A 21,967-nucleotide genomic window follows, 5' to 3' on the forward strand; every position below is an offset into this window, starting at 1 on the left:
CCAGGTACATTCACATGACACTCCAGGTACATACATATGACATCTCCCTTTCTACCTCGTGAAACTGGTTGTGAGAATGCCAAGAGTGTGCAAAGCTGTCATCAAGGCAAAGGGTGTCAACTTTGAAGAATCTCAAACGCAAAATATATTTTGATTTGTTTAACACTTTTTTGGTTACTACATGATTCCATATGTTATTTCATGTTTTTTATGTCTTCACTACTATACTACAATGTATAAAATAGTAAAAAATAAAGAAAAAACCTGGAATAAGTAGGTGTGTCCAAACCTTTAACTGGTACTGTAAATGTGCATTCCTAGAATTCTACTGCTGGCCTACATGACCAAATCTGAACCAATCCTATAAATGACATATTTTCAACTTTCCTTCAAGCCAGGGTTGAGTTGAACCCAGAGGTGGACATGAAGCTAGGGTTAGGGTTGTGGTTGAGGCCAGGGTTGGGTTGAACCCGGAGGTGGACATGAAGCTAGGGTTAGGCTACAAATGGTGTTCCTGAGTTTAATTTGTCAGGGACAAAAATAGCAACGGTAAATGTATCTGTTTACGCAATGGAGTTGTTGGCCATACTATTGGCTGCAGAGTGGGTGGAGGTGAGGCCAGACAGAGTAGTCATCTGCTCCGACTCCTGTGCAGCACTGATGAGCTTAAAATCATTTGTGTATCAGAGCCGACAGGATGTATTGTATGAGGTTCTGCAGTGATTGTATAGGGTGAAACAGATGGAGGTATTTGTGCTGTTCCTCTGGGTACCAGCTCATATGGGAGTAGAGTGGAATGAGGAGGTGGATGTTATCATAAACATCCTAATGTTGAGATGGAATTCATCAGTAAAGCAGAAGCCAAGGGGTTTTAATAAGAACAGTGGTTAAAAACAAATGGCAAGAGTTGTGGAACAGGGAGAGAAAGGGAAGATACACGGATAAAACCCAGGAAAAGGGAGGTCCTCAGGCCGAGAGAGAATGGAGGAACGTGTATTCTCAAAGCTGAGACTGGAACACACAAGGCTCAATAGTACATTGAAATTGGTGGGGAAAATCCGTGTGTGTGTGTGTGTGTGTGTGTGTGTGTGTGTGTGTGTGTGTGTGTGTGTGTGTGTGTGTGTGTGTGTGTGTGTGTGTGTGTGTGTGTGACTGTCAAGAGGAGATGAAGCCAGTGAAACATGTTCTATTTCAGTGCCAGAAATATGTAAGAGAAAGGGGGCGATTGTTATTAGATTTGAAGAGTCCGGATTAAGTGAACTGCTGGGGACGTCTTCAGGGGAGGTAGTATTTATATATTTCGTTTCGTTGGGGAGACGAGAATATCGGGTAGGATTATTAGAAGCTCACTGTCTCTGGTCCACACTCCAGTCCAGTTGGTGGCGGTAATGCAGCTTTAAAATGGTTGCCAACCGCCATATAAAACCCACAGATGAAGAAATACTGTACACTGTCTTTGGTTCAAGGTTTGATTTCGGTGACAGCGCTCCGCTCTATCGGGTTTTGAGAGCTTGGAATACGGTTACTGAGGCGGACAGCCCCGCTGTAGAGAGCCAAGATGATGAACATGTGGAAAGTCCGGGAATTGGTTGATAAAGCGTAAGTATTCTCACTCTATCCGAGCTAAACTCTTGAGTGTACCTATTTGAAAGAGACACGTACCCAACACTTTGACGTCACGTAGCAGCAGGAAGCTAGTTAGCCAGTTAGCTTCAATAGAAAGTTGTGACAATCAAACACAGGACAAATTCAACTTTTTTGCCATTCGACTATATTCCCATTTTAATCTCGTCTTGAACTATTCGACGAGCGATTGATAACTCAACTTTCTAGCCGCGTTTACTGCCTTAGAAAGTTGAGATGGTAATTAGCTAACTAGCTAACGTTAGCCTAGAGTAAATTATGCTGGGTTAAAAACAAATGGGAATTCGGATTATCTCCGTCTTTTGTGTGTTCAAAACAAATGGGAACAGGGAAAAACGAGCTCCGACTGGGAAAATCGATTAACGGGAACGCGATTCATTTCGGGCCTCTTTCTAGAGCTCCGACTTTTCGACCTGAAGATCACTGACGCCATGATTTGACGTCATGATTTGACCTCATATTTTCAGAGTTCCCATTGGCCAATATTTAACGTTGTCTTGGGTCTTTTTTCTTATCAGTTTGACAGTCACTTGTCAGTTTATTTTTTTTTGGGTTAGCTAACTAACTGAACTAGGTAGTTAGCCAGATCAAAAGACCACACGTATACTTACGTGAGGGTACATTTGTTTGTAATTGTAGCTACTGTTAGTTGTGCCAAAGGCCTTGAATGCTAACTCGATATATTCTGACAATCCAACTTCCAGGTGTGAAAGTATCTAGCATAACAACCAGAACATTTAGCTTTTCTCATGTCACAGGTCTATCAAAGCTGCCACAGCTCAGTTGACTTGACTATAATGTATTTGTTTTTGTTGCTGTTTTTTAGAGTATAGGATAATCTAAGTAAACCTAGAACACCTGGATAACGCATCTTCTGCCTAGCTACCTGTATACTTATTATACACTGGGTGGTTCGAGCCCTGGATGCTGATTTGGCTTACAGCCGTGGTATACCACAGGTATAACAAAACATTTATTTTTACTGCTGTAATTACGTTGGCAACCAGTTTTATAATAGCAATAAGGCACCGTGAGGGTTTGTGATATAAGGCCAATATACCACGATTAAGGGCTGTATCCAGGCACTCTGCGTTGCTCAGGCCAATATACCATGGTTAAGGGCTGTATCCAGGCACTGCGTTGCGTAGCGCTTAATTCAGACCATAGTCGTGGCATATTGACCATATACCACACCTCCTCGGGCCTCATTGCTTAAGTATACTATAGGCTAAATTATCAAAACAAGTACAATATATTTCACTGTAGTGTATGACTGATCTGGCCATATGGGCCTTTTGCATTTGCAAAATGGAGGTACCTTGCATGCAGAAGCAGAAAGGTGGAGCCCAGACCATGATCAACCAGAGTGACTGTTGATACAGTACAATACCGTGTTGTAATGTATGACTCTGTGATAAACAATGACTTGCTGAATGCAACAATAGATTGCACAATTAAGAGGCAATGTCACGCTGCATACAGTTGCGTTGTGAAGACATTGCTGTCACTGCCCTATTAGCTAGAGTATCTGGATTCAAAATAAAGGTCATTATTTATTCATTTTAATTCACCTTTATTGAACCAGGTAGGCTAGTTGAGAACAAGTTCTCATTTACAACTGCGACCCGGCCAAGATAAAGCAAAGCAGTGTGACACAAACAACAGAGGATATGGGATAAACAAACGTACAGTCAATAATGCAATAGAAACATCTGTATACAGTGTGTGCAAATGAAGTAAGGAGGTTAGGCAATAAATAGGCCAATAGTGGCAAAGTAATTACAATTTAGACATTTTACACTGGAGTGATTTATGTGCAGATGAGGATGTGCAAGTTTAAATACTGGTCGCATTTGGGACACACCCTACACTACCATGGATAGTACACCCTACACTAGCCTAAACATTAGCCTAAACCTGTACAGTCGCTGTCAGCAGAGATTGAAACTAAAGTATTGCATGAATGGCTGAATGTTTCCACCTCTGAGTGAGAGCCACACCTGGTTTAACCGGCTTATTGTCGTCTTTTGTCCTCCTCTTGTATAATTTACTGTCCTAGTCCCTGCTGAGTAATGACCTGAGAGGCCATGCAGCACACACACAGGCCTACTGTAGAGCTATGGGAAGTAGTGGGATTGCGCAATCTCCACTTCAAAGCTTTAACGGTTGGTTTGGCAAGCTGTGGCAACAGCAGGAGCACACAGTTCCTGTCCAAGAATGCATTCCTGCTAAAAGTCAAGTCCCCTCTGCTAGTCTCCCCTACTGGGTGACCTCTTCAGAGAGAGAGGGAGGGGGGCAGAGGTACAGCGAGAGGGTCAGGAAGAGAAAGAGCAAGCAGGAAGAGGACTGGGCTTTGCGTTGTAATGGGTGAAGGAAGTAGAGTTGGGACTCCGTTTCCTCCCTGTTGTATTGAAGTCAGTGGTTTTAGTGTGTTGTAGAGGAACTGGGCCTTGTTTCCCTGTTGTATTGAAGTCAGTGGTTTTAGTGTGTTGTAGAGGAACTGGGCCTTGTTTCCCTGTTGTATTGAAGTCAGTGGTTTTAGTGTGCTGCTGTGTTGTAGAAGACCCGGGCCTTGTTTCCCAGTTGTATTGAAGTCAGTGGTTTTAGTGTGTTGTAGAAGACCCGGGCCTTGTTTCCCAGTTGTATTGAAGTCAGTGGTTTTAGTGTGCTGCTGTGTTGTAGAAGACCCGGGCCTTGTTTCCCAGTTGTATTGAAGTCAGTGGTTTTAGTGTGCTGCTGTGTTGTAGAAGACCCGGGCCTTGTTTCCCAGTTGCAATGTAACTTAAGCATTACAATGATCATACCTGATGAGTCATTATTTATGAGACAACTTTTTAAGTGTTTCCCAAACACGCACGTAGAGAGAACGGTCACTAAGTGTGTCACTAAACCATGTGTTGACACTTATAGGATCCAAAGAACTGCAATTCTCTCTGATCAGATTTCTCCATTCAAATTTTACCTTAACATTCAAATTATTGCACAATACTGATGACGGATCAGCTCCTAGAGAGATATTACCACCTATGGCTGCAAATACACTATTGAGGTAACTTATTATGCTTACCCAATAATAATTAATTAAATGACAGATTGGGCACATGTTGACACACATAACACATTGAGGCAAAATATTTGACAGTAGCTTAGTTGCAAAATGGGAACTCATTTAATTGAACATGAAATGGCCATTATAACCCCATGTAGCCTCTATCTTTTAATGAAGTCATCTTGGATTTCATTTGAAGCATCATATTATCCTTCACTTGTTTGCAAATACTTTTGCAACTTTGTAGTCAACTTTGTTCTGACCTAGATTCTATGTTTTGCGGAGGTGTTCTGTGAATAAAGTACCTAACGATGCACTTTGGCTGCTCTATATTTGGTCTGGATCACTCATAAGATGTACAACGGTTTTTAAGAGCCATGTTACTAGCGAAAGCTCTGGGGAAACACCTTGGCTACTAAAGACTCATCGTAAGAAGGTTCCAACTATCTGAACGCTATGAGAAATGAGGCCCAGAGTTCTAAGGGCCTTGAGTGGAGACGTTGTGAGTGAGTGGGCAACACCCATCAGTGGAGGTCTATTCCACAAAAGCAACATGGAATCTCCTTGAAAGGCTGTCTGAATGCTGGCTCACTGTGGAGGATATCTAGAGGCCTAAAACTAAATGAAGAAACTGGCAATTCTTGTTTCCAAGTCCTCCCGGCGGTCACATGGACAAATTGATACAATGCTGAATAAATAGTCCTAAAGACTTTATTTGGACTTGTCATAGGAGGAAGGAAATGGGTGTGTGTGCATTAGACAGACTTGCAACGAAACAGAAGCCTTTGCCATATTGTGTGATTTTACACACACACACACACACACAGAGAAGATCAGAGGCTTCCATTTGATCAAGTTGATAATGTGAGCCAGAGGTAGTTCTCTCCTCTCAGTAGACTTGCTTAGCTGTCTCTTGTAAGTGCTAAGGCTATATCACTCCCTCTGTATGGTAGTGCCTGTGGCGTCACCCATGCAAACATGACGGTATTAATGATCCTATTGATTCCCGGTCAGGGAACACACTTTTACTCAGTGTGTATTTATTATTACTTTTATTGTTTACGTGTTTTATTTCTCTATTTTCTTTCTCTCTCTCTGCGTTGTTGAGAAGTGTAACAAATCATATTTGATTATGAAGTTGCATGTGTCGTGTCTTTGGCTATGCCGGATTAAGTGATATGACATGCTATTCTATAAAATAATTTCTCCGTAATTAATATTCCTGATTGAGCTAATCATGTAAATGTAATTAGTTAGAGAGTCGGGGCACCACAAAATAATATTTATAGAGCTGTTATCTTCTGAATAAACTCTTAAATACCTAGTAATATTTTACATCAATAGCAGTCAATATTAATTGTCACCTTAATTCAGTCTCATCTGAAAGATGTAAATTCTTGGTTATCTGCATGAACCCTGGCTAACAAGTTGAATCAGCAATACAAAATTGGGTTTATTTATTTACTAAATACCTAACTAATCACACAGAATTACACATACATATAATTAATCAACTTGATTACAAATTACGTCATAAAGGAAAATGTCCCTAGCAGGCGGAACAGATATGACAGCTGGTTACACAAAAGAAAAGGGGCTGGGTTTGAGTGAAAGGACGGGAAGACTGAGGGACAAAGGGCGAAGCTGTGCTATCGTAAATACAATATCTTATGCATTCTAAATTACCGCCCATTTGGAAAAGGAAAATGCATTAAATATTTACTCTGAGCTGCGCATCGGTAGGTTGGTGGTAGATGTAAGGCCGTGTTGCCAAACCGAGTCCTTTGTCCTTTGAAGAATGTCTCTGGTGGTCAATTGTATACGTTGTAGTAACGTCATTGTGTGATAGACGGGATACTCTGTCTGTTCCTTCCTAACCCTCGTTTGCAGCGGCTGTTGCGAACTTAACGGCTAGGAGGTATCACTTCTGTAGTGAATAAGAGTTCAGAGTTCATACCATTCGCAACCAAAGCTCATGCTGATGTCGGCTTCGTTCTGTAGTTATTATCTGAACCATTCTGACATCGGACCGTCGTCCTCACATCCTCGGAACAGGAGGTTATATTGTCGTCAAGGCTTTATATAGGAAGGGAGAGGGGCGTGTTTGAAAAGTTTTATAGCCCATGTCCCTTCACAGGGGCGGGCCACTGATTGAGCAGAGCCCTACCTTATGAAAACCCAAATCTCATATTTTAGAAGCTAAAATCACATTTCATCCCATCACAAATAATTTAATATTCAAACATTTAAATTGAACAACAATTTCATGTGAATCCGATAACTCTGATGTGTAGACATTCCACTGTAGAGTTTGTCACCTTATCATTGATGAGAATGTCTCAGATGACAACCGAACTGACATCATATTCATTAAGTACCACCACATATGTTCAATTGGTCGGATTACCAGAATATAGTTCATTCCCCCCCCCACCTTCTGATGTTCTCAGAATCTCTATGTTAACCAAGGGTTTTGCCAATGTAACATCAGGGGGGAAGAGGTATTTATGATTGTCATAAAACCTACCCCCAGCCCAACGTCATGACACATGCAAATATGGCATTATGGTAACCCAATCACACAAGGCACAGGGAGAGAAACCAATATTGTATAACTACAGTATTGGGCTAGATAGTACACACAATATAGTCTAAAATCTTTGAAACATAGTGAAAAAGCCTTATAGGCCTGTATCCCCAGGCAGACATGCTACAGTCTATAATTGAACAACTCACAGGCTATTTGAATGGCCGTTTTCACCAACTAGCTGTTTCCCAGTCTTTTAGAGCCATGCTATTTATAACTTTGATTACAACATTACAACCGTCACTGTCAACTACAGTACTTTAGGCTCTGACTCCAGAACCGCGCAGGGTGTGTCCTCTCCTCTCAGCTGTGTGTCAATGCTGCTCTGTCTGTCTGACAGTGAGGGGAAGGGGGCCGGGGGTGATGTGGCAGGGCACAGTGAGTGGAGGGGCCAGTGAGTGGAGCGGCCAGTGAGTGGAGGTGCCCCTTTACCTGCTCTACGCCTTCAGCCTTCTGCAATGCTAAGTCTATGCACCTTCTCCTAGCTCTGGGTAGAAGTTGTAGGCACAGATCTAAGATCAGCTTACCCTCTCTAAATTAAAACTTTAGCCATATGGGAGGGAAAAACTGACAGACTTTACTGCCTCCTGCGTCTTACTCCGTGGGGTTGTGTCCGAGCTGGGTCGGTGCTCCGTGGGGTTTGTCCGAGCTGGGTCGGTGCTCCGTGGGGTTTGTGTCCGAGCTGAGTCGTGCTCCGTGGGGTTTGTGTCTGAGCTGGGTCGGTGCTCCGTGGGGTTTGTGTCCGAGCTGGGTCGGTGCTCCGTGGGGTTTGTGTCCGAGCTGGGTCGGTGCTCCGTGGGGTTTGTGTCCGAGCTGGGTCGGTGCTCCGTGGGGTTTGTGTCCGAGCTGGGTCGGTGCTCCGTGGGGTTTGTGTCCGAGCTGGGTCGGTGCTCCGTGGGGTTTGTGTCCGAGCTGGGTCGGTGCTCCGTGGGGTTTGTGTCCGAGTTGATAGGAAGTCAGTATATACTGTAGAGGTCGACCGATTATGATTTTATTATATATATATATAAAGTATTTAATAAGAATCATTCATTCAGATCTAGGATGTGTTATTTGGGTGTTCCCTTTTATTTTTTGAGATATATACATATAAACATGTAATAATGACTAAAATACTGAATTAACACTTAATATAATACATCAATAAAATCAATTTAGCCTCAAGTAGATAATGAAACATGTTCAATTTGGTTTAAATAATGCAAAAACAAAGTTTTGGAGAAGAACGTAAAAGTGCAATATGTGCCATGTAAGAAAGCTAACGTTTCAGTTCCTTGCTCAGAACATGAGAACATATGAAAGCTGGTGGTTCCTTTTAACATGAGTCTTCAATATTCCCAGGTAAAGTTTTAGGTTGTAGTTATTATAGGACTATTTCCCTCTATACCATTTGTATTTCATTAACCTTTGACTATTGGAAGTTCTTATAGGCACTTTAGTATTGCCAGTGTAACAGTATAGCTTCCGTCCCTCTCCTCGCTCCTCCCTGGGCTCGAACCAGCAACACAACGACAACAGCCACTACATGGAAGCAGTGTTACCCATGCAGAGCAAGGGGAACAACCACTCCAAGGCTCAGAGCGAGTGAAGTTTGAAACGCTATTAGCGCACGCTAACTAGCCAGCCATTTCACTTCGGTCACACCAGCCTCATCTCGGGAGTTGATAGGTTTGAAGTCATAAACAGCGCAATGCTTGACGCACAACGCAGAGCTGCTGGCAAAACGCACGAAAGTGCTGTTTGAATGAATGTTTACTCGCCTGCTTCTGCCTACCACCGCTCAGTCAGATACTTAGATACTTGTATGCTTGTATGCTCAGTCAGATTATATGCAACACAGGACACGCTAGATAATATCTAGTAATATCATCAACCATGTGTCGTTAACTAGTGATTATGATAAGTTTAATGCTAGCTAGCAACTTACCTTGGTTTACTGCATTCGTGTAACAGGCAGTCTTCTTGTGGAGTGCAACGAGAGAGAGGCAGGTTGTTATTGCGTTGGACTAGTTAACTGTACAGTTGCAAGATTGAATCCCCCGAGCTGACAAGGTGAAAGTCTGTCTTTCTGCCCCTGAATGAGGCAGTTGACCCACCGTTCCGAGGCCGTCATTGAAAATAAGAACATGTTCTTGCCTCGTTAAATAAGATTAAATAAAGGTGTAAAAAAAAATCGGGGTCCAAAAATACCGATTTCCGATTGTTATGAAAACTTGAAATCGCCCCTAATTAATCGGCCATTCCGATTTAATCGGTTGACCTCTATACTGTGGATAATCTTTGTTCTGGGTAACTGTAGGCCTATTGTAGCCTATGCTAGGCCTCAGCCTGTGTTGAATATCGGTGCTCAATCTAGGCCTATTTCTCTGTGGTTTGCTTTCATAGTTAGGCTACAAAATGAACTGCGTTCCGTTGCTGCAGCTGTCCTTGATTGGTAATGCTCATGCTTAGTGGAGTTTTTCAGGTCACTAAACCTGCTTGACCTTGTTAAGTTTCTTGCGCAAGGAGGGTATTGTTGAGGGTGTGGGTGTTGTGGAGGTGGGTAATAACTGATTCTGCCTGTTGCAGCTTGTGTTTGTTTACACATTTACATAGAAGCCTGGAGAACCAGTAGAACTGTATATTATACACTATAGTCAGTCTCTATGGACCATAGGTATAGCAGAGACCTTGGTACGACGCTGCTTCAGGCGACCCACCCTTCATTCACCTTCATCACGACCACACCCACCACTCACTCCACCTACGTTTTCTCTCAGTGTCTCTGTCTTGGTCTGCCTGGTTAAGAGCGTTGGGCCAGTAAGCGAAAGGTCGGTAGTGTGAATCCCTGAGCCGACCTTCAGCAAAGCACTTAACCTTCATTGCTCTCTTCTGTCCCCTGTACTCTGCTCTCTCTACTCTGCTCTCTCTACTCTGCTCTCTCTACTGTCCCCTCTACTCTCTCTTCTGTCCCCTCTACTCTGCTCTCTCTACTCTGCTCTCTCTACTCTGCTCTCTCTACTCTGCTCTCTCTTCTGTCCCCTCTACTCTCTCTTCTGTCCCCTCTACTCTGTCCCCTCTACTCTGCTCTCTACTCTGCTCTCTCTTCTGTCCGTTCTACTCTGCTCTCTCTACTCTGCTCTCTCTTCTGTCCGTTCTACTCTGCTCTCTTCTGCCCCTTCTACTCTGATTGAACCCACTATCCTTGGAGTAGCACGCGTCATGCTCTACCAACTGAGCCACACAGGACCACGTTATATCATGAGGGTTATTTGACTCTGTGTTCCTTGAGAAACAGGAGGAATGAACAGTTTAATGTAAATAGAGGCTGTGTGTCTTGACCGTTACCATAAATAGGCTGTCCAAAGCTAGGTCTGGGGGGCCTCGGTCTGGGGGCCTCGGTCTAGGGCGCCTTTTTTGTTAAGACACAATGTATTTATTTATTTTTAACTCTTGAGTGCAAACCCTCCTTTGTCTCCTTGTTTGACATCATTATTTTCATAAGAGTCATAATATCTCTTACCTTTACCTCCCCCTGTAGAACCAATGTGGTGATGAACTACTCGGAGGTGGAGACTAAGGTGAGGGAGGCCACCAACGATGACCCCTGGGGACCTTCAGGACAGCAGATGGCAGAGATTTCCAGGTAGGGCCGCTGTTCACACACACAAGTTAGATTGCAACAACTTTTATACAGTATCTGCAACGTTCTACTTGGGTTGAATTATGTCGACTAACTCCTGTACACCTCTTGCTCCGTGTGTGTCTCTTTTCTTTCTCTCTCTTTCTCTCTCTTTCTCTCTCTCCTCAGATGTACGTTTATGTATGAGCAGTTTCCTGAGGTGATAAACATGCTTTGGAACAGGATGCTCCGGGACAACAAGAAGAACTGGAGAAGGGTCTACAAGGTCAGAGAGCTATAACCTGTCACAAGCATGACAACCTGTCATCGCCTGGTAAAAAGCATGAGCTGACCCACACCCCAAAATGTTTGTAGAGCTGCTAAATAAACTGTAGAAAGACAAAGTAAGTCACTCCCTGTATATATACTTAGTGGACAACTTTAGGAGCACCTTCCTAATATTGAGTTGCACTGCCCCCTTTTGCCCTCAGAACAGCCTCGATTTGTTGACGCATGGACTCTACATTGTTGACTCCAATGCTACCCACAGTTGTCAAGTTGGCTGGATGTCCTTTAGCCGGTTGACCATTCTTGATACACACAGGAAACTGTATGTATCAGCGTTGCAGTTCTTGACTCACTCAAAGCGGTGCACCCGGTACCTACTACCAAACCCCGTTCAAAGGCTCTTCAATCTTTTCTTCTTGCCCATCACCCTCTGAATGGCACACACACACAACCCATGTCCCAAATCTTACAAATCCTTCTGTAACCTGGCTCCTCCCCTTCATCTGTAACCTGGCTCCTCCCCTTCATCTGTAACCTGGCTCCTCCCCTTCATCTGTAACCTGGCTCCTCCCCTTCATCTGTAACCTGGCTCCTCCCCTTCATCTGTAACCTGGCTCCTCCCCTTCATCTGCACAGATTGAAGTGGATTTAACAAGTGACAGTTTTCACCTGGTTGGTCTTTCATGAAAAGAGCAGGTGTTCCTAATGTTTTGTTACCAACATTGTAATGGGTAAACCTTGGTTAGGTTGGCAGCATAGTGTGACTCCCTTTCTTTTTACAACCAAGACATAACCCATGGATATTCAACTCCAGACCTCGAGGGCTGAGGTCTGCTCTCCCAGTCTCTGTTGTTGCCCCAGATCATCAGAAACGATTGAGACTATGACCTGTCATAATAATGACAGAGGGGCCATCATAAGCAGGTCTAACAATAGTTTTCCATCTCTTCTCCCCCAGTCTCTGCTGTTGTTGTCCCACCTCATCAGGAACGGTTCAGAGAGAGTTGTCACCAGCGCCAGAGAACACATCTACGACCTACGATCTCTAGAGAGCTACCACTTCGTAGGCAAGTAATCTCTCTGGCTGCCACTATAGAAACAGAATCCCTACTCTATGGCTGTCTCTTGACTGTAGTGTAGAATCTGTGTTAAATGTTAAGGCTTGTTGCCTGTCCTCAGTACACCAGTGTGCGAGTTTGTAATGAAATGTTAGTTTAGAACCAGACAAAGGGGCCAGTGTTCAGTCGGTGTTGTAGCATTCAGGAAGAGCTGGTGCACTAAGAACTGCTTAAACCATAACCAGCTCCACCACACACTGCTCTGCCCTATAGCAGACAAAGTGAAAGGTAAATCTCTCCCCTTACCACCATTTAGCCTTGTGAACCCAGACTGATAAGCTGTTTTACACGTTTTTATTTATTTTATTCACACAGTACTGTGGACACTTCTTCTACATTTTGTCTTCTCGAAACATGTTGTCCCACCTGACATTCTGATTACACTGATCAGCTTCCTACACGTTGAGAAGACGTGTTTATAGGGGAATGGAACACTAACAGTTTGCCAATAACCTTCAGCTACCTCTCTATCTCTTTTCTCCCTCTGTGTAGATGAGAACGGTAAGGACCAGGGAGTGAACGTACGGCAGAAGGTGAAGGAGATGGTGGATCTAATCCAGGATGATGATAGACTGAGAGAGGAGAGGAAGAAGGCAAAGAAGAACAAAGACAAATACATTGGAGTGTCCTCTGATAGCATTGGTGGAGGGTTCAGCAGATACAGTAAGTCCTCTGATAGCATTGGTGGAGGGTTCAGCAGATACAGTAAGTCCTCTGATAGCATTGGTGGAGGGTTCAGCAGATACAGTAAGTCCTCTGATAGCATTGGTGGAGTCCTCAGTAAGTCCTCTGATAGCATTGGTGGAGGGTTCAGCAGATACAGTAAGTCCTCTGATAGCATTGGTGGAGGGTTCCTCTTACAGTAAGTCCTCTGATAGCATTGGTGGAGGGTTCAGCAGATACAGTAAGTCCTCTGATAGCATTGGTGGAGGGTTCAGCAGATACAGTAAGTCCTCTGACAGTATTGGGGGAGGGTTCAGCAGATACAGTAAGTCCTCTGACAGTATGGGGGGAGGGTTCAGCAGATACAGTAAGTCCTCTGACAGCGTGGGGGGAGGGTTCGGCAGATACAGTAAGTCAATCTAGAACACAAACACTCACACATACAGGGCATTCGGAAAGTATTTAGCTCCCTTGACTTTTTCAACATTTTGTTAAGTTACAGCATTATTCTAAAATTGATTAAATAGATTTTTTTTCCCTCATCAATCTACACACAATACCCCATAATGACATCACAATACCCCATAATGACAAAGTGAAAACAAGTTTTTATACACTTTTGCCAAAAAACAACTGGAAATATCACATTTACATAAGTATTCAGACCCTTTACTCAGTACTATGTTGAAGCACATTGGGCAATTACAGCCTCCAGTCTTCTTGGGTATGACACTACAAGCTTGGCACACCTGTATTTTGGGAGTTTCCCCCATTCTTCTCTGCAGATCCTCTCAAGCTCTGTCAGGTTGGATGGGGAGTGTAGATGCACAGCTATTTTCAGGTCTCTCCAGAGATGTTGGATTGGGTTCAAGTCTGGGCCCTGGCTGGGCCACTCAAGTACATTCAGAGACTGGTCCCGAATCCACTGCTGCATTGTCTTGGCTGTGTATTTAGGGTTGTTGTCCTGTTGGAAGGTGAACCTTCGCCCCAGTCTGAGGTCCGGAGTGCTCTGGAGCAGGTTTTCATCAAGGATCTCTTTGTACTTTGCTCTGTTCATCTTTACCTCGATCCTGACTTGTCTCCCAGTCCCTGCCATTGAAAAACATCCCCACAGCATGATGCTGCCACCACCATGCTTCACTGTATGGATGGTGCCAGGTTTCCTCCAAAAGTGACACTTGGCATTCAGGCCAAATAATTCAATATTGGTTTCATTAGACCAGAGAATCTTGTTTCTCATGGTCTGAGTCCTTTAGGTGCCTTTTGGCAAACTCCAAGCGGGTTGTCATGTACCTTTTACTGAAGAGTGGCTTCTGTCTGACCACTCTACCATAAAGGCCAGATAGGTGGAGCACTATAGAGATGATTATCCTTCTGGAAGGTTATCCCAGCTCCCATCTCCACAGAGGAACTCTAGAGCTCTGTCAGAGTGACCATCAGGTTCTTGGTCACCTCTCTGACCAAGGCCCTTCTCCCCCCTTTGCTCAGTTTGGCCGGGTGGCCAGCTCTAGGAACTTCTTCCATTTAAAAATGGAGGCCACTGTGTTCTTGGGGACCTTCAAAGCTGCAGAAATGTGTTGGTACCCTTCCCCAGATCTGTGCCTCGACACAATCCTGTATCGGAGCTCTACGGACAATTCCTTCGACTTCATGACTTGGTTTTTGATCTGACATACACTGTCAACTGTAGGACCTTATATAGACAGGTGTGTGCCTTTACAAGTAATTTCCAATCAATTGAAATTACCACAGGTGGACTCCAAGTTGTCGAAACAGTTGAATGGGGTATTGTGTATAGATTGAATGAATGAATGATTGATTAAAAAAAAAAAGTTTTTTAAATTATTCAGCTGTAACAAAATGTGGAAAAAGTCAAGGGGTCTGAATTCTTTCCGAATGCGCTGTATACGTTGGAGTGTCTTCTGTTCTTATTGGCCTCTAACACAAACTCACCGTTCTCTCACTCTTTCTCTGTCTATTCCCCCCTCCCCCCAGCGGGTGATCGCTATGACTCCAGCAGCTCTGGCGGTAATGAGGGAAGCAGCAGAGGGAAGTGGGATGAGGACTGGAAGAGAGACCAAGGCCAGTTCCCCTTCAGTGAGAAACTGGGGGAGATCAGTGATAAGATCGGCAGCACCATCGATGACACAATCAACAAGTTCAGGAAGCAGAGCAGAGACGATTCACCAGACCGATTCAGGTTAGGAAAGGGACGACTCACCAGACATGATTCAGGTTAGGAGAGAGAAGAGTTCCACTGGGTGAGATTGAGAGAAAGAGGAAGGAAATTAATGACTCAAATAGAGGGGGGGGGGCAGTACTGAGGTACAGGGAGAAGTTAGAGCTTCCCGCTGTCCTCCTCATATCACATTACAGAATGTTAGAGCTTCCCGCTGTCCTCCTCATATCACATTACAGAATGTTAGAGCTTCCCGCTGTTCTGTCATACTTTAGTCACACTATTTGAATTGAACTATCCCCAAAACAAATTGTCGTCTTTTTCACCCGGTTTGCGTCCTCTGGTCTCCGTAGTGACAACGAGGAGGAGCGAAGTCGCCCGTCACGGAACGGCCAGTCTGGGAGGTCGGTGTTCAAAGACGAGGAGGAAACCGTGACGACCAAGAGTGTCCAGATCGTTCAGGCAACAGAAACTACAGCAACCAGGAAGAGAGGCGGGATTCCATCCAAAACTGTGTCCCTGGGAGCCGCGGCCCACTACACAGGAGACAAAAGCCCCGATACCTCCGCCAAGCAGGTGTGTGTGCATCCGTGCATATTCAGTCCACGCTGGTCCACTCTAGCTTATTGCTGCTATCTGATGTGGACAGTGCAGTCTCGCTCCCTGTTTCTCTACTCACATCTCTCCTCCTCTCTGTTCCAGACTCCGTCTGCAGCAGCACCTCAGCCCTCCAGTAGTGGTCTGGCTGACCTATTCATGGTAGATACAGGACCCATCCAGCCTGCAGCAGCCACCGGTAACTACACACACTGAGAGGACATCATGGAGGGGTTGGGGGGGTGTGCGTGTAAGTGTAGTCATGGGACATCATGGAGGGTTGGAGGAGGGGGTAGTCATGGGACATCATGGAGGGTTGGGGGAGGGGGTAGTGTAGTTACACATCATGGAGGGTTGGAGGGTTGGGGGACATCATGGAGGGTTGGGGGAGGGGGTAGTGTAGTTACGGGACATCATGGAGGGTTGGGGGAGGGGGTAGTGTAGTTACGGGACATCATGGAGGGTTGGGGGAGGGGTAGTGTAGTTACGGGACATCATGGAGGGTTGGGGACATCATGGAGGGTTGGGGGAGGGGGGACATCAGTGGAGGGTTGGGGAGGGTTGGGGGAGTTCATGGAGGGTTGGGGGGGGTAGTGTAGTTACGGGACATCATGGAGGGTTGGGGGGAGGGGGGAGGGGGTAGTGTAGTTACGGGACATCATGGAGGGTTGGGAGGGTTGGGGGGACATCATGGAGGGTTGGGAGGGGGTAGTGTAGTTACGGGACATCATGGAGGGTTGGGGGTAGGGGGGACATCATGGAGGGTTGGGAGGGGGTAGTGTAGTTACGGGACATCATGGAGGGTTGGGGGTAGTGTAGTTACGGGACATCATGGAGGGTTGGGGGGGTAGTGTAGTTACGGGACATCATGGAGGGTTGGGGGGTGTGGGGGACATCATGGGGGGTTGGGGGGTAGTGTAGTTACGGGACATCATGGAGGGTTGGGGGGTAGTGGGGGGACATCATGGAGGGTTGGGGGTAGTGTAGTTACGGGACATCATGGAGGGTTGGGGGGTAGTGTAGTTACGGGACATCATGGAGGGGTGTAGTTACGGGACATCATGGAGGGTTGGGGGGTAGTGTAGTTACGGGACATCATGGAGGGTTGGGGGTAGTGTAGTTACGGGACATCATGGAGGGTTGGGGGGGGTAGTGTAGTTACGGGACATCATGGAGGGTTGGGGGGTAGTGTAGTTACGGGACATCATGGAGGGTTGGGGGGTAGTGTAGTTACGGGACATCATGGAGGGTTGGGGGTAGTGTAGTTACGGGACATCATGGAGGGTTGGGGGTAGTGGGGGGACATCATGGAGGGTTGGGGGTAGTTTACGGGACATCATGGAGGGTTGGGGGGGGTAGTGTAGTTACGGGACATCATGGAGGGTTGGGGGGTAGTGTAGTTACGGGACATCATGGAGGGTTGGGGGGTAGTGTAGTTACGGGACATCATGGAGGGTTGGGGGGTAGTAGTGTAGTTACGGGACATCATGGAGGGTTGGGGGGGTGTAGTTACGGGACATCATGGAGGGTTGGGGGGGGTAGTTACGGGACATCATGGAGGGTTGGGGGGTGTAGTTACGGGAGTGTAGTTAGGGGACATCATGGAGGGTTGGGGGGTACATCACATCATGGAGGGTTGGGGGGGTAGTGTAGTTACGGGACATCATGGAGGGTTGGGGGTAGTGTAGTTACGGACATCATGGAGGGTTGGGGGTAGTGTAGTTACGGGACATCATGGCGGGTTGGGGGGTAGTGGGGACATCATGGCGAGTTGGGGGAGGGGGTAGTGTAGTTACGGGACCAATACAAATCAAATGGTATGTCTCTTTCCAGACCTGATAGGAGGATTTGCTGACTTTTCTTCTCCTGCTGCCTCTGTCGGCCTCTCCACAGTACCTGGTGAGTTTAAAGCACTAGAATATTCTGAGAGATGGAGGGGAGGAGGTCTGGCCATGAGGAGCCTGCTAACGTGTGTGTGTGTGTGAGAGATTTAAGTCCACTATAACCTTATTCCTCTCTTTGCTCCTCCTCCAGCCTCTAGTGGGAACAGTGATTTTGGGGACTGGAATGCTTTCCCTGACGGCCAGGCCCCCGTCCCCACCCCTTTTGCCCAGCCTCTGGCACCTAGCAACACTGACCTGTTTGGGGCTCTGGCTCCCAGCTCTCCCCTGGCTCCCAGCTCTGCCCTGGCTCCCAGCTCTGCCCTGGCTCCAGCCTCAGCTGACCTGTTTGATCTGATGGGTCCGGTCCAGACTCAGTCTCTCTCTGCCTCTCAGAGCCTCACCTTCAATATGACCAGCACACAGAACGTGACCAGTACCATGCCACATTCCACATCACTGGTAAGAATATAGGACAGACATGGTTCACACAAACCGTAAATGAATTCACATTGTAAATTGTCCATATTGTGCCTGATGCACTGTTAAGGAGAGGCGTGACAGTAACTGCTGTGGTTGAGAGGGACAAAAACACACATTGAGAAGGAACCAGTTTGAGTTAGAAAACCATTCAATCTAATACGAGGTTGTGTTTACATATTTGCATGTTAAAAACCTGACCTACTTTAAAAAATACAAGCTTAGTTTTGCAGATGAATCAAACCTGCCCCTTCCCAACCTGTTCATTCTGGTTAGATGGGATGTGTTTTTATGTAGATTACTATAGAGACTGTAGTTCAATCTTCATATGTCACCATTATATAGGTACCTTCGCATTACTATCTATTGGAACTTGCTACCAAATTCTCTCTCTCTCCCCCTCTCTCTCCCCCTCTCTCTCTCCCCCTCTCTCTCCCCCTCTCTCTCTCTCTCCCCCTCTCTCTCCCCCTCTCTCTCTCCCCCTCTCTCTCTCCCCCTCTCTCTCTCTCTCCCCCCTCTCTCTCTCCCCTCTCTCTCTCTCTCTCCCCCTCTCTCTCTCCCCTCTCTCTCTCTCTTCTCTCTCTCTCTTCTTCTCTTCTCTCTCTCTTCTTCTTCTCTCTCTCCCTCAGCCCTTCCAGGTGATGAGCGGTCCGTTGCAGCCCCAGCAGCAGCAGCAGCAGCAAGTCATGCTGGGTACCCAGGGTTCCATGGGGTCAGCGATCCCCTCCACCTGGTCTGACTCCTCGGTCAACATCAGTCTGGACTTCCTGGCACCTGGCGTGCAGCCTCCCAAACCCGCCCAGCCCACCCTCAAAACCCTCCAAGGTGAGCCTACAGGGTGTAGACTGTCTGGAGAGGGTTCAAAACGCTGCTGAATGTCTGTTGACCAAAACGTTGGTTTGAGATCCATTCAACTGTTTGTGGAGTATCCAAGATCCTCAGCGTGTGGGACTTTCTTCCTTTTCATCAGGATGGTCACAAGACGATTCAAAAGGCTTTAGGTTCAGTCAGAATGGAATAGAAGGATGCTTGGGACTACTTGTTCAGTGTGGAATAGAAGGATGCTTGGGACTACTTGTTCAGTGTGGAATAGAAGGATGCTTGGGACTACTTGTTCAGTGTGGAATAGAAGGATGCTTGGGACTACTTGTTCAGTGTGGAATAGAAGGATGCTTGGGACTACTTGTTCAGTGTGGAATAGAAGGATGCTTGGGACTACTTGTTCAGTGTGGAATAGGAGGATGCTTGGGACTACTTGTTCAGTGTGGAATAGGAGGATGCTTGGGACTACTTGTTCAGTGTGGAATAGGAGGATGCTTGGGACTACTTGTTCAGTGTGGAGTGTGTGTGAACCTGTGTGTGTGAGGTCATGCGGTCTTCTGACTCCACTTCTTCCTGTTTCTGTCTTCTAGGAGTCCAGCCCCTCCCACCTGTCAACATGCTCTCGCAGGGATTCGCCGGCATGGGCCTCGCCCCCTCCCCCATCAGAACCCCTACAACTCCCATGATGTACCCCGGTGCTGGGATGGGCATGGCCCCCAGTCAGGGCATGATGGGAATGGGCATGGCCCCCAGCCAGGGCATGATGGGAATGGGCATGAACATGGGTGCTATGCCCCAGGCTAACATGACCATGGGGATGAGGATGCCAGCCATGTCTATGGGTTCTGGCATGGTACAGCAGCAGCCCAAGCAAGGAGTGGACGCCTTCGCGGATTTCGGCAACTTCAGGAAGTGAGGGAAGATGTGCCGTGAAGGAAAGGGGTGTTTCTGTTTTTCTCTCCCAACAGACTGTCCATGAAGGATTGTAAAGAGCTGCAAACAAAGAGTACTTGAATGTTGTCAAATATCAAATACTGACTGCCACCCCTCCACTTCCTGTTTCTTTCCTTTAAGTGATATATATAGAGACATGAATATACACGATTGTATGCATCTTTTAATCAGTTGGAACTTGCAATCAAGTACCTTTTAGAGTGTATTCAGTCCAGTAATGGTTGTGTGCTGTTAAGGTTTGAATCGGAGAGAACAACAGAGAGCAAAAACACGGTGCCAGAATAATGCAGAGATTTTTCACTTTAAAATGTATGCCAAACAAAAACCAATGACTGCAAAGTTAAACAACCCATACAACTCTATGCACAAGGACGGCTTTTAAACTTGTATGGTTTGTTTAACTTCTCTAACAGTTTTTTGTTTGTATTGCTTTTTAAAGCACCATTCTGTTACCATGGAATTGTCCAGGTGAAACTTCAAGAGAATGTCAGTTGGGGTTTTGCTTTACTTAACCAATTAATTGTCCAGAGTAGCAAAAATATAGTTTTATATGATGATCCCACCCCAATAACTCCCCATCCACCTCTTTTAGAATGTCAGGTTCTCTTGACCGGTCCCTTCCCTACAACTGTAAATATTACTGGTGCGACAGACAAATAAATTATTGAGTACTTGATTATGATATGATGATGTCGTCGTGAAGAGGTGGGTGTCAATTGGACGGAACCAGATGTCAATCAAGACGTTGCTATTGCACGCTACATTGCCACGGAGCCGGTCTTTAATACCTACTTTATATAACAGCGTTCCACACTCCAAATGTGGAGTTTCTGTTCAATATTAGATTTAACAAATCAATCAATCGTTTATTGATGGATGGATTTAATAAGTGAATGAATGAGATGATTGAAAGTTGTTAATTGAAGAAGCTGTGGTAACGATAACACAGATCTCCTTTGTGGCCTTTCTTATGGGTATATATTTTTTAAAGAACTATAATCTTTTTTTCCTTGCATCCAAATAAGATGATCAGTAGATGTAGGAACAACCTCCTGGTAGGCTGTGTTCTTTAAGTACTGCACATGGTGCCTGTGAGACGGAGGCCTTTTCCCTTCATTATAACTTACAGGAGACAGACGGAGACACGATACAACTATAGTGTTCATGACCGTTACTGTTAGGCGTCTACAGCACAGTATGTGTGGTTCTTACTGCTCCCTCTGTCCCCTGGGACCCTCGTGGATTAGGGGGGAAGATGTTCCTAGATGCTGATCTTGGTTCAGTTTTGCGTTTCCCTCCACTAGTGGTTTAGGTTAGGATTGGGGGTGGGGAAGCTGATCCTAGCTCTGTACTTAGGGGAAAATTCACCCCGGAGTGGATCTCTGAAGGAAAGGTTTCTCAGACAGTGCAGGTCTAGGAGAGGATTCCTCTTGTTTGTTTGGTTTTTTTTGGGGGGGGGGGTCGTACATCTTATATGGCACCCTATACACTTTATAGTGCACTACTTCTGACCAGAGCCCATAGGACTCGGGTCAAAAGTAGTGCCCTATATAGGAAATGGGTACATGTGGAACAAGGTCAGCGAGTACCTCGCATGTAAACTAGACTCCTGTTTCAGAGCTATGTCCTCTTCCAGGAGTTCAGGTCAATTCCATTTCAATTCTGGAAGTACACTGATATTCCAGTTTTCTTCAATGCTTTTCATAAGGAAAATGTTGAATGTAGTTTTACTTTCTAAATGGACTGAAATGGAATTGACCCCAACCCTGCACAGATGAAAACACAGTAGCCTTCTGTCTGAGCTGAGGCTTCACCTGCTGGAAATGACCAAAATGTAGCAACTCTTGTTTTTTCTAAGAGATGATGTCCTTAGGGGGTTGTGTTTTATTCTTTTGTTGGTTTATTTTTTTTCTACTTATTACAATTGTTCTGAGATCTTCTGTAATGTGGTATTGTTACATAAAATAAAAACACTAGTTTATGCAAATGTCTAAAAAGAAAAAGTGAGGCATCACCAACGAAAAGAGCCTTGAGAATGTTTTTGTTTGATTGTCCCATGATCATTTTATCTACGGCATTAAAACAGTTGATTACAGTTTTCTAAC

At 45.5% G+C, this 21,967-nt stretch overlaps 1 protein-coding gene across 1 annotated transcript; it reads left to right on the forward strand.

Annotated features, from left to right (window-relative positions):
- The first annotated feature begins 1,430 nt into the window (after positions 1–1,430).
- LOC112238098 (clathrin interactor 1) lies at positions 1,431–21,960 on the forward strand. Its single transcript, XM_042325985.1, has 12 exons — positions 1,431–1,599; positions 10,801–10,905; positions 11,071–11,167; positions 12,128–12,236; positions 12,780–12,950; positions 14,946–15,150; positions 15,483–15,705; positions 15,832–15,925; positions 17,560–17,625; positions 17,761–18,068; positions 18,716–18,911; positions 19,499–21,960. Exons 1-12 carry the CDS (start codon positions 1,559–1,561, stop codon positions 19,822–19,824), a joined length of 1,941 nt encoding a protein of 646 aa, XP_042181919.1. The 5' UTR covers positions 1,431–1,558; the 3' UTR covers positions 19,825–21,960.
- The last annotated feature ends 7 nt before the right edge of the window (positions 21,961–21,967 follow it).

This window comes from Oncorhynchus tshawytscha, linkage group LG08, assembly GCF_018296145.1.
Source record: "Oncorhynchus tshawytscha isolate Ot180627B linkage group LG08, Otsh_v2.0, whole genome shotgun sequence".
Taxonomy (NCBI): Eukaryota; Metazoa; Chordata; class Actinopteri; order Salmoniformes; family Salmonidae; genus Oncorhynchus; species Oncorhynchus tshawytscha.